Source organism: Cololabis saira, chromosome 16, assembly GCF_033807715.1.
Source record: "Cololabis saira isolate AMF1-May2022 chromosome 16, fColSai1.1, whole genome shotgun sequence".
In the NCBI taxonomy this organism is placed as follows: domain Eukaryota; kingdom Metazoa; phylum Chordata; class Actinopteri; order Beloniformes; family Belonidae; genus Cololabis; species Cololabis saira.
This window is the reverse complement of record NC_084602.1, coordinates 19,140,318-19,158,301: the sequence shown is the minus strand read 5'-3', so window position 1 is coordinate 19,158,301 and position 17,984 is coordinate 19,140,318. Positions and strand designations below refer to the sequence as shown.

The 17,984-nt window shown below is 39.8% G+C and overlaps 1 protein-coding gene across 2 annotated transcripts; it reads right to left on the bottom strand.

Annotated features, from left to right (window-relative positions):
• Positions 1-16,543, bottom strand: e2f2 (E2F transcription factor 2). 2 transcript variants are annotated; one of them, XM_061743982.1, is made up of 8 exons: positions 16,356-16,543; positions 15,875-16,148; positions 8,908-9,007; positions 7,049-7,268; positions 5,379-5,540; positions 5,172-5,286; positions 4,820-5,018; positions 1-2,005 (listed from the first exon to the last, which is right to left on the bottom strand). In XM_061743982.1, exons 2-8 carry the CDS (start codon positions 16,133-16,135, stop codon positions 1,731-1,733), a joined length of 1,332 nt encoding a protein of 443 aa, XP_061599966.1. In that variant the 5' UTR covers positions 16,136-16,148; positions 16,356-16,543; the 3' UTR covers positions 1-1,730. The 2 variants fall into 2 exon arrangements, with proteins under 2 accessions (XP_061599966.1, XP_061599967.1); XM_061743983.1 differs by having other exon boundaries at positions 4,820-5,015.
• Positions 16,544-17,984: the final 1,441 nt, after the last annotated feature.

Below are 17,984 nucleotides of genomic sequence, written 5' to 3'. Positions count from 1 at the left end.
TATAGCAACATTCAGATAATTTAATGGAGTATGTTTGAGCTAAAAGAGGTGAGACTACATCTATTTAGACACTGATACAAAGGATTAGGTATTCCAAGTTTAAAAATTGACTTCAATATTTAATAACTTCAAACAGATCACACAATATTACAAAATATTAAGTGCTGCAAGTTATACAAAACAGTCCAAAAATAATCTGAAAAAATAGGTATAAATACAATTTCTGTACAAATACCAAAAATAATGCCCATTGAAAGAAAAAAAAACTACAAAATCTGAATTCACACTCCCTACTTAAATGATAAAAACACACACACAAACACACTATGACACGCATTTACCAAACTGTCACACGCACACCCACGCATTTTCAAGTTTTGTTAGGACAGGACAGTTAGCTTATCTCTGCAGTGTAGAGGGAAAGCCAAAAACAAAAAACAAAAACAAACTTCATGAAACTTTCAATTTTCAAATCTCTAGAATATTTTCAAAAAACGTCCAACGGATAAAAACAGCTGCTCTGACTACGGTCGCAGTCACACCACGACCATAGGCTCAAAACCTGAACAGAAATTGTTTATCCTTGTTTATCCTTCTCCTAAACAACAGATTTCTTTCATTTAAAATCCACAGGAGAAAGAAACTGCTCCTCCAATTAACCCCATAAAACCCCACTCCCCCAACAGCTGCAACACAGATGCTGCATTTAAATTACCAATATATTCTATTATTTCCTAAGAAATACAATAGTAGTTTTGTCACTACTACACAACTCAAGAAAATCCAAGAAAATAAACTACCAAACACATATCAACAGGGAAGCGACTGGATTTTAAACAAAGCTGCCAAGTCAAAGATTTTCACAAGGTAGCCATTAGACGTCATAAACTCTGCGTTTGGGCCTCAACCGGCTCATTTATGGCACAGAACGCTGGACTGTACAGGAAGAAAGTCTGGCATGAAGCTTAAGGCAGGAAAGAATAAATCTGATTGCACAGAAGCAACATGAGTACCTTCAAAATTACCTCCACAGTATTTCAGAGACATTTCCTACACGTCTTATTGTGCACTCAAGCTGTAACAAAGTCTGCAGTTAAGACAGCTTCAATCGGTCAGCAGAGAAAAATGGATTTTACAAGAGCAAATTCCACATTGTTTTTTTTTTTTTCTTTTATGGCTTTTAGCTTACTCTCATCCAGTGATTGAATGCTGCAAAGCTGCATGGCGGTTAAAGCTAACACGATACAACGCTGCCCCCTACAGGCCGTAGAGGGACACGATCAATTTAAACTTTGGAAATGAGGAGAAATAAAAAATGCCCTGAGCTGCTCACAGTAAACAAGCCTTGTATCCGTGTGTATTAGCTTTTCTACTGATGTTCTATGGACACTACTTCTATTCTTTTTTTAATCTATGCAACACAGTGCCAAATTGTGACAAAAAATCCATAAAAAAAAACAAACCCTGCTGTTTCAACAGTATTTCCTGGTTCTTGGAGAAAACACACCTCCAGGTCTAAGCAAGCTTGCTTCCTAAAGATCACATCATATTTACAACATGTACAAATTATTTATACAATAATAATATAAACAACGAAGGCAAGCCTCGCACAGGCATGGTAAGAACATATAATGGCTTAATAGTGTAATATCTACTGCCCCACGAAGGCATTCATTTAAATATTTCCCATTTTTCTCCCCACATTTTCTCCCCCCCCCTCCTTTTATTCATCAGCTTTTCAACAAATCTCCAAGGTCGTAGGAGTCAAAGAAATCTGACACCCCCTCGTTGTCCTCCAGACTCCAGAGGTAGTCGTCGTGGTCCAGCGGGGGAGAGAAACTGACGAAGGGCGTGTTGGGATCAGAGCAGAAGGAGGTGCAGGGGAGCTGGTCCTCAGTGATCTGCAGCAGGCTGGGGGGCAAACCCAGCAGACCTTCCACGTCCAGCAGGGTGGAGCTGGAGCTGCAGGCAGAGCTGGGCGCTGGAGCTGACGCAGATATGTTGGCTGCGTTTGAAAATGCAACAAAAGAGGGGAGAAATGTCAATTTAAATTTGAAACAACATGCATGTGTCTAGATGTCTAACGCAGATGTATATGCACACCATTTGTTTCATTTGTACACAAATAGATGTGTAATAATACAGAAATACAATAATGCTGCTCATAAAACACAGAGGTGTCAAGTAACGAAGTACAAATACCTCGTTACCTTACTTAAGTAGAAATTTTGGTTATCTATACTTCAATGGAGTAATTATTTTTCAGACGACTTTTTACTTTTACTCCTTACATTTTCACACAATCATCTGTACTTTTTACTCCTTACATTTTAAAAACAGCCTCGTTACTCTATTTCATTTCGGCCTTTAAAAAAAAACTATCCAGTTAAATTGCTCCATCCGGATAGAGTGAATTTGGTTGTGGTTGTTTCAGATGTCCTTGTCCAGTTTTGTTCTTACATCCGTTCCCTCAGATTCCTGCAACTAAACTTGGATGTACATTCCAATAAAGGTTAGGATAAATGACAACATGCCTCTGAAGTTTGACTTTTTGCACCATTACAATACTTATAGGCAACTAGTCATCATATCTTCTGCTCTCTGAAACACACGTTAATGCTCAATAGTACACATATATGGTTCTTTGATATATTTGCATTATACTAAGATGCATTCATTTTCAATGGCTTTTGTCCTTAATGGCTTTTTTCCCCCTTACATTACTTTTACTTTTATACTTTAAGTAGTTTTGAAACCAGTACTTTTATACTTTTACTTGAGTAAAAAACTTGAGTTGATACTTCAACTTCTACAGGAGTATTTTTAAACTCTAGTATCTATACTTCTACCTGAGTAATGAATGTGAATACTTTTGACACCTCTGATAAAACATCAAAAAATGATTTGCACCTTCTGCTTTAGTGGTGCTGTTAGGCACATCTTTGACCTTTGCACAGAGGCAAGTGAAGGGGCTAACCTTTGCCTCCAGTTTTCATATAAAACTACACTAATCACCTCCTTTCTTCAGCTCTTTAGAAGATTGTATGCGGTAATTATCTGTTTATTGCTACCCCTCTTTGTCTGGAAGACTATAAAATGCTATTTCATAGTATTGTTTATTGTACAACAATTGAGTTCATTGGCTGAATGCTCACAAAATGACCACCTAATGATGGACGCTCAGTGGTAGATCACTGTGTAGGTGCAATCAAAACTAGTTCATATCCAGATCTGGTGCAAGCTGCTTCCTGAATGATACAATCACAAGTTGGCAGCAGAGCTATAAGGTCACTTTCAGGTCGGATCACTCAGCTTTCATTTAGAAATGAGAACATTTGAACACAGTTGTGTCCTGGGCTACACTGAAGGACCATGCACTTATCTGATATAGTTTAAATATTCAGTGGGATGTTTTTTGGGTTGGTTTTTTTGTGTTACAGGCATAAAAAAATAATTTCTTTAAAAAGGAGAATCCAAGTGAACAGCATGCACCAAGCACAGAAAACATTTTTCTCTTATGTTGAGTTCTGCAGAGACTAAAGCATCATAGCTCTGCTCACCAAGGATGTTTTTTTGATGTACAAGCACAGTGGACTGGAGCCTTATGAATATGTTGTTGCACATGTCCCCCTGGATGTATTACAGGCAATAAAGTTGTTACTGTGAGCATGTTCTCAGCCTTTCCTCTACAGACCAGTAAGAATGAAACCGCTAGAGTTTCAGTTTTTGTCTTTTACCACTAGAGTTCTCCAACTTTACATGATGATTAATCAGGGAATTAACAGTAATAGACTAAGCATTTGCTAAGCTGCATGTTAACTCTATAACAAGGGAATTAAGTTAGAATTAACAGTTTTCAGTCTTTTTGTTAAAACAATCATATATGATCCAAATAAAATTGAATATTTACTCTCTGGATTCCTCGCTCAGTTAATTATTACAATCCTGCACATTTCATCAGGACTACTGAAGCCTCACTATTTGTGTCCAAGGACAACACGTAGATTTGATCTATAATATTAGTGTTTAACTGTTAAATGTAAGATGGTGCCACCTCATTATTGTGATGCTCCTTTAACTTCTAGTTCTCTGTTTTCATACAAGCATGTAGGTTTAAGTTTGATTTAACTTGACAACTGAGGAAAGCTCATCAATTCAACTAGCTCAGCCCAGTAAATGTAAATTATTGGAACCATTCCGGAATATTCCAGTTGTTTAGAATACGTGATTTCTTTTGTTTGCTTTTGCTTCTTTAGTAGCTTTTTGCAGTGAGAATATTTAGCTTAGGGCATGAGTGCGGCTCACTTGGGTCAGTGTGAACACAGCAACATGAACATGAAGACCACCGGGCGTACTGGCCGTGTTTGAGCTAAAATGGCGTCCGTAACAATAAACATGGCAAAAGAAAGTAACGGTATCAGTCGTGGGCAAATGACTTCCAGCTACAGTTACGCTTCAATTACACACTGTGTAGTTTGCCTAGAGTGGTGCAAGAAAAACAAATGTAAAAAGCCCTCAGTTGTTCTGTTGCCATGCTTTTCTACTGATGTCCTGTATGTTGCTCAGCAGGCGGCTGGCTGTGTGACGAAGGCTACGTGTTTGTTCCCAAACTGAAAAAATGACTCATATCTGATCACAAGTGAGCATTCGGCATATGGAGACACACTTTAGATCAAAAATAAAACAGAGACATGTCCTCTGTGATCAGATCACTCATGAGAAAACCAGGTCCTGACTGATTCTAAGTACATTTCCTGTGTATGAAAGGAAGTCAAGATCCTGTAATGCAAAACATGATCCTGCAGAATCACAAGCTTACATTCAACTGTCTCCTTTTTGACGCTGTAGCTCTGTTGGGCCAGTAAGGTGGCCGACGGCGGGTCTATGTTGTCCGGGCATTCCTTCTTTGGGGTGACCATGCTCTTAACGGGGCTGGCATCTTCAAGTCCCTCCTCTGGACATAGGTAGACTTCTATGGGCCCATTCCTGCTCTTCAGATAAATCTGTAACGAGCTCTGCTGCAACACAAGAAACCAAAGATGGTTCAGTTCCCAAAATTCTTTGTCTGACGTCAGTTTGAAATCATGCAATTTGAAAAGATTATTACAAAATTATACAAAAGATTCTACTGAAAATAGGAAACAAGAACATTTAAATTCAGACAGTCTCACCCCTGCGTTGTCTGGCACCTCCAGCTTTGTCTCTGCAGGGGCCTTAACCGCAATCACCGTCTGGTCCCTTAGGCTGGCGATGGAGCGGATATCCTGGTACGTCACGTAGCCCAATGTGCAGTGTGGGGTCAAGGAGAAATGAACTGTGTGTGTACTTGTTTGACGAAACGCAGAAGACAGGCAGAAAAGCGTGTGTGTAAAGGATATCTTTGGTTGTCCTTGTACTCTGTGAGCTGTTTGAGCTGAGCGGTGCTGGATTGAATCAGGTCATCCAGAGACCTCTCTGCTCGTTCCAGCTCTCCCAGCTCTCTCCTCAGGGCACAGGCCTTCTCTCCTCCGCTGGAACCTCCTTCAAACACATCTCCCACCCTGCAGAAACACAATTACAACAATGCTTTGGACTGCTTGAACTCGTCCACGTCCAAATATAAACCCTAGACTGTATTGACGAACAACTTGAAACATCTCCGTAAAAGAATATAAGAAAGAAAGGCATTTTAAAAGAATGCAAGTGTCTACATTTTCTAAAGCCATCCAATATTGAATCTCTTAACTCAAATTTTTATTGTTTCTGGTGTAATATCAGACTACAGTGGAGCTGAAATGAAATACTTTATACCAGAAATAAAACTCCATATTTGTGAATGTACTGCATTTCTCTTAATGTATTGCAATAAAGATTTAAAAACCGAGCAAAATACATGAGAGACCGACACAGATCCTGTGATGTTCGGCCCTGCAGCAGGAAGCCCATGCAAGTTTACCCAGATTCACATCTTCATGCCAACAAAGTGGCAATTACTGAAGGGATGTTCAGTCATTTTTTGAAAACTTTTTAAAATTTTTCCAGTGCTCTGTCCTGAAAGGGTTACACTTCCGCTATCTTTAAAATACCCCGTATCAATGCTCTTTTGGATACGAGTTAGGCAACATACTTGACTAGTTCATAGTTGTAACATTTGTCACAGCTAGAAATACTTGAGATGTATTCTTACTTTTTAAATGTCTTGACCTCATCATGTCCCATTCTTTGAATACCGGTACAATAAATACGCATTTCTTTACTCTTTAAAATAAAAAAGAAGTCGCTTGATACTGTGTATAAAAGAGGAAGCACTTTTTTCACTCCTAGCTGCTGAGATTATGCAATTGTACTTCCCAACATCCAATATTTCACAGAAACTGTGAAAGAAATCTGAGAATTAGACTCTGTGCCAACTCTAAAGTTCTTGGCACAGTTTCTGGAGTTAAATTGTGCAAGTATTGTCTTTCTGGTCATTTGTAGTAGGATTGCCTGATCCATGCTGCATAGACTTGGTCTGCGCCTCTAAATTACTACATATTAGATTAGTACATATTTATTTATGTACTTTTGCTGGTGGTTGTCTATTATGTTCCTCTGGTTTATCTGGCGGTGCTCCATAATCCAATAATGAAAGTTTCTCAACTCAGACATGCCAGTAACCGTCATGTAGAGTCAAGATGTGCATTTGTGCAAGATTTGATAGTAAATCAAATAAGTCATATTACCTAAGAATTTGTAGTGTTACAGTTTGTTTTTCACATTGTGTCGTAATATTTCAGATCATTATGACTTATGTACAGTAGTTAGTCTAAAGAAAACAACAAAAAATCATTGCAATGGTGTATGGAAAATGGAAAGTGTGACTTTTCATTTTTAAAGCTGCTGAGCAGGAGTATGGTAAAACCTGATGACCACCATACTGCTATACTTCACTGAGTCCCTATAAAGCTTTCGCTTATTAAAATCTAACTTTCGGGTCACTTAAACCTTTATGTTTACATTTTTCACAGACCTCTTCCCAAAATGACCTAATTTCCTAACACTTCCTTGATAGGTCTGTATTGGGACTTACAGCCACTGGATGTTGTTCTTGGACTTCTTCCGAATGAGCTGCACTCCCTCCAGGACGTTTGTGATGTCATAGATGCGTCGCTTCTGGACTTCCAGGATTTCAGTGGCCCAGTTCAGATCCAGAACTCCGTCGGGAGACTCGGCAATCAGTCCCACAAATTTCTTTGTCAACAGGCCCAGCGAGGTGTCGTACCGCGTCCTCTCGCCGGGAGACTTTGGAGCTGAGAGCAACGATACAAACAATTAGCTCATAAAGACAGAAGAAAACCATATAGACCTGCGCTTCATGCACACAGTTCTCATTTTTATGCATTCGTTTTCATATTCATTCAGCTTATCATCTGATATTGACAAACACTTCTTGAACTAGTCATCCAGGCTGTTGACAAGCGTCTAATACCAAAACAAAATGATGCAGTACGTCGCATTGACAGTTATTTGTACCTGAATGTGAGTAATACTGTATTTTACAATTGACACTTGAATCGCAATATCCAACTAATCTTTCAAGCACTGATATTATTTCCTCTCGATATCAAATCTACAGTACGACGGAGTATTAGGGCCAAACTAAGACAAAAAAAAATTGGAAATTACGAGAATAAAGTCGTAAAATTACGAGAATGAAGTCATAATGTTGCGAGAATAAAGTCGTAATATTACGAGAATAAAGTCGTAACATTACGAGAATAAAGTCGTAATTTATGAGAATAAAGTAATATTACAAGAATAAAGTGGTAATTTATGAGAACTCTAACAGGAACAGTGTGTTAAAATGTTGAATATTGAGCATCTTGTGAAGTTATATTTATATATTTATAATATATGTAATATTACGACTTTATTCTCGTAATGTTATGACTTTATTCTCGTAATGTTTCGACTTTATTCTCGTAATGTTACAACTTTATTCTCGTAATGTTACGACTTTATTCTCGTAATGTTTCGACTTTATTCTCGTAATGCTACGACTTTATTCTCATAATGTTTCGACTTTATTCTCGTAATGTTACAACTTTATTCTCGTAATGTTTCGACTTTATTCTCGTAATGCTACGACTTTATTCTCGTAATGTTTCGACTTTATTCTCGTAATGTTACAACTTTATTCTCGTAATGTTACGACTTTATTCTCGTAATGTTGCGACTTTATTCTCGTAATGTTACGACTTTATTCTCGTAATGTTGCGACTTTATTCTCGTAATGTTTCGACTTTATTCTCGTAATGTTACAACTTTATTCTCGTAATGTTACGACTTTATTCTCGTAATGTTTCGACTTTATTCTCGTAATGTTTCGACTTTATTCTCGCAACATTATTACTTTATTCTCGCAACATTATGACTTTATTCTCGTAATTTTACGACTTTATTCTCGTAATTTCCTTTTTTTTTTTTTGTCTTAGTTTGGCCCTAATACTCCGTCGTACTACAGATATAGATCAAGGTATTTTAAATCTCAAAGCAGTTATAGTCCTGCCAGCAATGTCCAGAGCATTCGTGACAACAACAACAGATTTCTGAAACATTCACTCACTGCTTTCCTCTCTGGGACTGGGACCTACACTGGACAGCCTTTAAAGACACCTTGCAACCTTCTGTAATCTTATTCCACTGAGGAATCCTCCACACGGCTCTATCATATCACCTGAATACACCTGACCTGGACTTCACCTCCCCGTGGCTCACTATTATGGGTCAATACCACTAATTTTAGCTTTTTCTTTTTCTGCACCGCGGTCCCTCTGAAGTTGGAGCAAGTGCAGCCCTAACCTTGACTGTATTGTACTCACCTCTACTACCAGTGAAACTCACAACAATAATCATTCTCCCCACCCTTGATGTAGGAAGCCTACTCACTCAGGGGGCTGGGTATCCTCGCTGCAAGGCTGCCTTTGCCTTTAGGTGTGCGGAACTCCGGCAGGTACAGAGGGTCTTCTAGATCCAGCTTCCTTTTGGCCTGGAGAACAAACGTTTTGGGTAAATCAGAACAGAGGCATGTCTCATAGTCTCATAGTCTCATATCCGCTGTGGAGTTAGCCTCCTTTTCATCCAAGTGAAACGCTGCGTGGTCCTACCTATCCAGCCCATCCATTTGATTTGTTCAAAACGTATTGTGAAGGACAAGCCAAGGCCGTGAAACAAATGCTGGCAAAGTGGAGTGAATAGGGGTTTGTTGAAGCCTCCCGTGTCGTAAATGTGCCAACAATCCTCAAGTGCAGGAACAAAGCACCCCCCTCACACTTTCCCAAGCACTCAAAGAGGGGCTTGATTGTGTGTGGGCGAACAGGAGTGGAGGCTGATTGGTTCTCGGCCCGCTGCCTGCCAAGCGTCAGGAAGTCCCTGAAATCACTCAATGACCTCTCCTCCCCCTCTCAAGCCGTCCATCTCTTTGCCTCTTTCGTTCCACAGCTTAGCACTCGAGTCCTCCAAACAAGCCCAGGATTACCTGGCTGTAGCTGTAATGCATCATGCGCTTCTAAGCGGGATCTTTGAATCATAGTCACACGCATGACCTTTGGACTGCAAGACGAATTAACAGTGCACCATTACTTTCTTGTTTTTTTTTTTTTTTTTTAAATGGCCCAAATGGCAAAAGCGAAAGTCACAAGACTGGAGAAAACACCTAATTGTTGTGCAAATTGGAAGCCCCCTTGAATTCCTACCAGAGAATCAAGACACACAAATCCTCACAGACGAGGAGAAGGCTTGTCAATCCTTCCTCTCACAATCCTGCCTCACCAAAACCCTGTGTTGTGAAAGGTAACAAGGTGTGAGATTTCAACCCGATCCTTGATTTTACTGGGTAATCTGTTCCGTCTGGTCGCGACCTCACCTCTCGGTGTAGTCTCACACCCTCCTTCTTTGGGCCACAAACACTTTGGCAACAAAGAGCTCTTTGTTGCACAGGCACACATGAGGCTAGTGAGCTGATTTAGCTAACAGGTTTAGGCAACTGACTTCTTCACAGATTAGAAAAGTTTTGAATTCAATTGACCACGTGTGGATGTGCTAATGTGAGAGAAGGCACTCAAGAATGCTGCCATTGTCCCCATGTGCTGCATGACACGTCCACCTGTTGACCGGCGACATCTGCAGCGGTGCTGTCAGTGTGTGCGCTCTTGGTGGATGGATTTTATTCTCTACAGATATACCAAGACACGGAGGCACACATAAAAGGACTTGAGTCACAAAATACTTTCCAGAAGCAGTCACTAAGGTTTCTCGAAAGGCTAAATGTGCAGTGAAAAGATACACCAATCACTTAGTTTGTGACTAGAATCACGTTATTTTTGAGGTTCACCAGCTTTGACTAGTGGTTAGCAGATTGTAAACAGAGGTTTTCTAGTCAGTAAATGCATCGTGACACTGCAAGTTCAAAATATCCAATGGTAGTAATCTGAAGAAGCTGACAAAAGCTAAGGAGGCAAAAGAGAAAGTTAATAAATTATGTGGGACAATTGTGATGATCACTCATTTACTTTGGTTGGGGACAACGGTTTCAGAAAAATGACCATAGCCCAAATATATAGAATATACAGATGGAGAACCTCCTCTAAGGTTGCTTCATCAGAACGTTTGAAGTTTTGTGCCGCACAATCAACCGGTTCAAAGTCAGAACCATCACAGGAATCGTTTTTAAAAAGAGACGTTTGAACTTCTATCGTCACCTTGATGTTAAAGTTAAGTCTGACTGCAGTTTTTACTGTTGGTTGCACCGTTTTTCATGTCCTAAACTACAAGTAAAATACTCAAGTTTACTTTTTTTTTAATTCTCTTCTCTGATTCAATAAAAAAAAATCTTGCTTTAATTAATTTTTTATGGGATTATGAACAAATACTTTTATCCAGCAAACTTAGAACACTGTTTTATTTAAATATCCACTGAGTGAGTGAATATCTTTTGACATACTGCTGCTTTGGAGAGAATGCAAAAGCAATTATGGTGAAAAGCTGAATCAGACCAGATTACTGCAGTTGGTGCAGCTCTGGACCGACAGTAGCTGTCACACACCAGCAGCCGCACCGAGGGCTCAGATGTTTGCTGGCGTGTCTCCAGGCAGTGACAGCTGTGCGTTAAACAGAGGGGAGATCTATGGGGCACCAGTTGACTTTCCAGTCTTGGGGGGGGGTGTCAATGCATTAAAAAAAAGCATTAAATACATGTACAAAATGTACAAAAAAACACCTGAATGTACAAAAAAAGCTGCACCAGGTTGACCTTTTCAAAATGATACATGTATAATTTGAGTCAGAGCCACAAGCAGGTGAGACGTTGTAAGAAAAGCAACAACGGTTTCACGGTGCAGCTGTATGAGTTAGGGTGGGGGTTTGGCTTCTCCATTTTTTGCATGAGGGATTTTTCTGGTGAGTCAACCATATTACACAAACGTGGCTTCATCTACAGGAAACAACCAGTCTGTCTTTCTTCCAAATCACTCAGAATAAACTGCAACTCTTAACAAATTTGAACTGCATTCCCCATTGGCTCTCTATCTCCAAGACTCCAGTATCAATTCACTCTTGTTGCATGTAACCTCACCTTGTTTGCTCACCTATTTACACCCAAAGCACTGCACGCAGCTTCCTGGGTGTGCTGTTCATTCTTTCACTAATTCCCCCCACCTTTGCTGCTATGTGAAATCTCCTCATTGGCACTTCACACACAGTCACGTGAAGGATTTATGCAGCTGGGCCTCTCCTCAAACCAACACGCCCTGCAAGTTAGGCCGCAGAGCATTCAGATTCCATGTAAGTCAAGGGCATGTTACAGTGTGCCTACAAATACCTGCGATTCTGTGCAGAATACCTTTGAGCACCGAAAGGTGAAAACGAGCCGCACCGCATTGCTGATTATCAACACGTCTCTCAAGCCAATGGTGGGCTGCTAATGGGGTAGGGGGCAATGAAATAATAAACTGTCACTAGGACATACAGCTCCTAAACTAGAACTGGTAGGAATAAAACAAGCATGCGTACAGGTGGCAGTATGACCGGGGCAACACCCAAGCGTCAGCGTGAAGGAGGGGTCGACCACAGGAGCTGAAAGGAAGTGGTTCATGGCATCATCAGAGGAATAGGAAACCTCATGGTAGAACTGCACTTTCCCACCAACTCCAAAGGCCGATGACAGTAACCAACGCTGGTGTTGGAGCAGTTGTAGTAGATTATCCACACTCCATCAATGCACATGTGTTTAAACCAGCGATATGTGAGACTGCACTGTTTCTGGTAAGCAGCCAAACTGCCATTTGGTAGTTAGAAACCCTGCTGATGGCATCTTAAACAGACCCATACATTCATCTTTGATACGGCAGAGTACTGGCTTTTATCTGAAGCAGTCATTACAAATGTTATTAAAAAAGGGATTTCCTGGACTTTGAATGGAGGCCCGAATGCTGTAACACATTTACATCACTGTCAAGCCTGAAGGAAACAGTGTGTCACAACATTATCATCGACCCACACACCCTGGTTAAAATGTACATACTCATCTCTGATATGCTGTCTTTTTATGATGCTTAATGTAAGATATCTGCAGCTGACAGTAACATCAACTGCACTGTGGTTTAAAAAGCTGCTGCTTCAGACTTAAAATTAAGCTTCTGGTTTACAATGAGAAAAAAACATGCTATGGAGTGGTAGTTTTAGTGTTAAGTCAAAGGAAGAGAGCCGTATGTGAGAAAGGTTGAATTCTGGATTAGGTTCTAGGTTAGTTAAATTCTGGAATGATGCCAACATAAATTTAAAAACATGTCATTCTATTGTTGTGCTATTTTTGAAGTTATAAGTGCAATTGACCATCTGTGAAAGTTTCTTTGCTTTTCTATTGTTTCTTTGCCTTTTGTTTTTTCTTTGCTTTTCTATTCTCTTTTTGGTTTTCTGGAGGTCGGTAGCCAAAAATAGAAAAGTTGGTACTATAGGATAGGCTTTTATAAGCATTTTGCTTCAGCCTATGCCTTTTCAGTTATTGTTCAACACATTTTTTTGGTTTTGTATGAAATGTTAATGCTGTGTACAATGTTTTTTTGGTGTTTTTTTGTGTTGCAATGACTGAATAAACTTCATTCATTCATTCATTCATTCAAAGGGCAACCCTTTCCTGTAAACATAAAATATAATACTGAACATGCACCAAAGCTGCTGTGACACCAAGCCCATGACGAATACCCCACTATAAGATAAGCCATGTAAATGTGAATGTAAATAGTCAGCAGCCTGCAGAGCTGCCTGGAGAAAGCCTGAGTAACTCTTCATTTACCTTTTTTATGGTCAATTTAAACATATTCATTATTAAAACATGATCCCATCTAATGTTATGGTTTGTGTTGCAAACGTCAGGCAAACCGGCCCATTACAAATCGTGATCTTGATGGAGAAATAATATCTTTTTTAATTCTATGATAAGGATAGTGTACTTACTGTATCTTATGCACTGGAATCAAAAAGGATTCGGAGGCAGGTTTTTGCTTTCTTTTTGGACACAAATAAAACAGACAACATAATTCAGTCCATGAGCTATATCTTGCATAATATTAGTTAGTTTCATTTAAGGTGGCATCTTTCCTTTGTGAAACTTACTAAAACGTATTTGCTTCCCTCTGAATCCCTTAAAAACAGAAATGAATGGGATGGCAACAGATCCAACCACACGACTACGGCACAGGGAGCACACAGACCCCAACACTATCAGTGTGAGAGCAATGAAAGTAGAACTGGGCCAATCTGATCCCTGTAAAAGTCTGGCCTGGCTGTATTACAGCTCCTGTCACATGATGTGGTTTTAATAGTGTATAAGGCGGGAATAACAGCTTCATGCCTGAATAAAAAGTCCCAATTTTACTTAGTGACATGTCCAAATCCAAGAGTACGTATAGACTTGATTAGTGCGTTCACCTTAGCATCTGATAAGCCAGGTGGTAGCCTCGTTCTAACTGCCCAAGTAATCCTCTTGAAAGGCCTATTAGTGGACATGCTCTGAGGGCAGGGGGTTAACGTGAGATTTGGAAACCCTGCACACAGTCCCATAACACCTTTAGTCCTAATGGATAACAATTAAGGAAACTTGAAAGGGCTGTCATTACAAAGCCAACGAGGGATATTTTCACTGAAATGCTCAGGAAGAGGAAGCATGCCGTTGACACAAACATGTATAGCATTTTCTTACTCATGCATGATGTTTTTGTAATTTGCAAAACAGTAAAGGTCTTTTGGAAACACAGCAGTTGTGTGGTGATGACCTCCGACCTGCAGCTCCTTCCTACAGTTGTAGGAACAGGTTACACAGGTCCTCCGCTGGTTAATGACAGGTGCAGATAGAGCAGCTGCCTGCCTGGGTGTAATCATCAAATGCGACTGTTAAAGAAATGATGTGTCTGCACTTTTCCAACCAGCCTGGTCATGTCCTGCATTATCTGCTTGCGTATGAGCGATCCTTACTGCACTGTGGGGGCACCCATCCTACTTTTTCACAGGAGAAGGGGCCCCAATCACTATCTACTGCCCCCATTGTGCCCTCATCTAAACCATCAATGCACACATGGCGTCTGCTGTTCTCCAGCTACAGCTGGACTGCGGGAAAAGATGTCACAGATATTCACAGAGGGGGGGGAGAAAAAAAGAGCCCAGCATTCATGCAAGAGCTGCTACAGCTAGGGTTGCCACCCGTCCGGTAAAATACGGAATTGTCCTTTATTTGAGAAAAAAATGTTGCGTCCCGTATTGAACTAATACGGGACGCGATTTGTCCTGTATTTTCATTAACGCCCCATACACACGTCTGTCACACACACATCAACACTACATTTACCAATACTGAACAAAATAAAAACACAGGAAACATTAAGGCCAGCAAAATCTTTGTGGCAGGACAACAGGACCTGCTGCGCTCTGTATATTATAGTTGAATTATTGAAATAAATGAACTTTTACACCATATTCTAGTTGAATTATTGAAATAAATTAACTTTTACACCATATTCTAGTTGAGATATTGAAATAAATTAACTTTTACACTATTTGCTAGTTGAATTATTGAAATAAATGAACTTTTACACCATATTCTAGTTGAGTTATTGAAATAAATGAACTTTTACACCATATTCTAGTTGAGTTATTGAAATAAATGAACTTTTACACAGTATTCTAGTTGAATTATTGAAATAAATGAACTTTTACACCATATTCTAGTTGAGTTATTGAAATAAATGAACTTTTACACAGTATTATAGTTGAATTATTGAAATAAATGAACTTTTACACAGTATTCTAGTTGAATTATTGAAATAAATGAACTTTTACACCATATTCTAGTTGAATTATTGAAATAAATTAACTTTTACACCATATTCTTCACCTGTAGGCTATATTATAAATCTGGGCTGATGTGGACATACAGAGCATAGGAGGATATTTCAGTTGCTAAATGGTTGTCTCAACTTGTCTGTCTGTACAGTCATGCAAGTTCAATGCTTTTAAAGCACTTTAAACTTTAAATTAAAGCATTTAGTTTTTTCATATAAAATAAACACTTTTTTATGCAATTTAGAAGTTTTGGGGCTTTTTTTGGCTCCTGCGCTGCTGAAATCGGGTGTCCCTTATTTCTATTTCTGAAAGGTTCAACCCTAGCTACAGCAGCAGCAGCAGCAGCAGCAGCCACAGTGGCCCCACTGTGGCTTATCACGTCAAAACATATTTGTATGCGCCCTGCTAGAACATGCATACCAATGGAAATCAAGAATTATTCCACCCACATCACACACACACAACAGCCCCCTTATGCTGGCTGTAAAACAGCAGTGTTGTGCAGCAGTGTGTGCGTCCTTACCGGCAGCCTCCCGGAGGATGATCTGACGGGCTTAGCCTCGGGTCCGTGGGGGGTCGAGTACAGGCTGTTGCAGGCTCTTTGTTCGGCGGCTGCGGTGTTGCAGATCTGGGTGAAGTATCCGGCCGGTACCGTGTGCATCGGCGGGCTGGACATGCCGGGGAACGGCTCGCTCTTGGCCGCTGCTGCTCCGGACAGCAGCCGCATCTTGTGCGGGGGGCAGGAGGACAGCCCCGCCGGAGAGACGCCCTTCATCCGCATCATCTTCCTCTGCAAACTGCAGAATAATACCGGATTGGTCAAAGAAACAAAGAAACAAAGGGAAGCACGTAAAGCTAGAAAAAAAATGACATATTACATCCCAAAACATGGGTGCTTTTGTCTGATAAATAAATAAAGTTGGTTAATACATTCACTATAACAAGACTACTTCATGTTATCTTTTGTTATTTTTTTAGAAAACTGTCGAGGAAACCTGCCTTACCAGTTAAAAGCAAATGTCGTTTAAATAAATAAGCACACTATTGTGAAAGTCCAGCACTTTAAAGTCCAACCCTGCGGGTTTTCCAGGTGTGTGTGGGGTCGGGTTCCGGTGTGCTGTGGACTCCGGCCTCCTCACTGCTCTCTCTCCACACAAGAGACACAAGAGCTGGGGAAGAACTGTCTTTTTAGCGCCAAACTTCCTCCCGCGAAATTTAGATCTCCCGCGGTTGGAGGTCGCCTCTGATTGGCTGCCGGCACGCTCGGCTTGTCATATTTACATAAAACAGTTGTAGCGGGCGGGACTTGTCTTCTTAAAGGGACAGTGCACTCATTCTGGTGGAGACAATAAAGCCTTAAGCAGCACAAACTATGTAATAACTATACACATTATAGAGCTGTAACTCTGTTGTTACCTCATTTCTTCTGTGTTTAGATGCTTTGTATTTGAAACTTTCTAAACTTTAGTTACATGCCTGTCATTTAACTATTAACTAACTCATGATGTGTAGAAATAAATGACCAAGACATTGATTATAACTGACAGCAACACTATGCAACACTTGTTTTATATTTGAATATTTAACTCAATGTTTATTAAAATTTGTTATAAAAATAATGTGTTTACTGTACAAGTTAGAATATGACACTAGGGGAAGTCTGATGTGCATTTAGGGATTTAGTCATTAAAAAAATGTGTTTTTATATGGATAAGAAAACCATAATGTATATGTTAAGACGTTTTCCTGGAACAGCTCCACTCAGTAGGAAGTATTCCTTCTTTAAATTGTGATCCATATTTTCTTGTTATATTTTCTTGTTATTAAAGCATATTGAAGTCTGCAACAAGGTGTTGTCTGTCTGTAAATGAAAATTGGATTCACCACACTTGCTTATTGGCTCACGAGAGATATTGAAAGAAAACACCCCCTCCCCCATCTGGGCGACCAAACCCAAGCCATATGACCTGACCCCCATTGGACAAGACACAAGACAAAGTAGACTACAGCCGTCGCCGGCCTGTTGTTCCTCAATCTGAATTATATTTCAAATGAAATCAGTCAAAATGTTCTAAGGTTTTCATAAATAATTGTGCTTCTTAATAGCTTCTAATTATAGACATGCCATTGAATGTTTAATAGCAGGAGGGTGAGGGGAATAGCTGACACAGTCGTTTGCTTATTACTCTGGATTAGACGAGAAGATAATTCTTGTATGTCAGTTATTAAGAATGACTGACTTTGCTTCTAACATATTATTACTACAGTAAAGACAAGTTGGCAACAATAAATATTAAGTGTGATTAGATCCTTAATTCTCTCCACCCTCCATGTTTCTTCCTGTTTCATACTGCAGTCTGCTGAAGAGATCATTTCTTGTTTTATATAACTCAGAATAAAGGGCTTTCAGATGCGTGTTTTCTTCAGATTGTAAAACCAGGATGTTGCACTTCTCTCAGTTAGTCACGGTGTACAGTTTGTTGTGAATAACAGTCTTGGCTTCTTCCCTCTTTGTGTTCTTTTGAATACGTTTCCCATGTTGTCATTCCTACAGATCGTGGGCTGATTGAGGATACGGTTAGATACAGAAAACACAATGATATGTTTGGGTTATACAAATGAACTTGACTTGG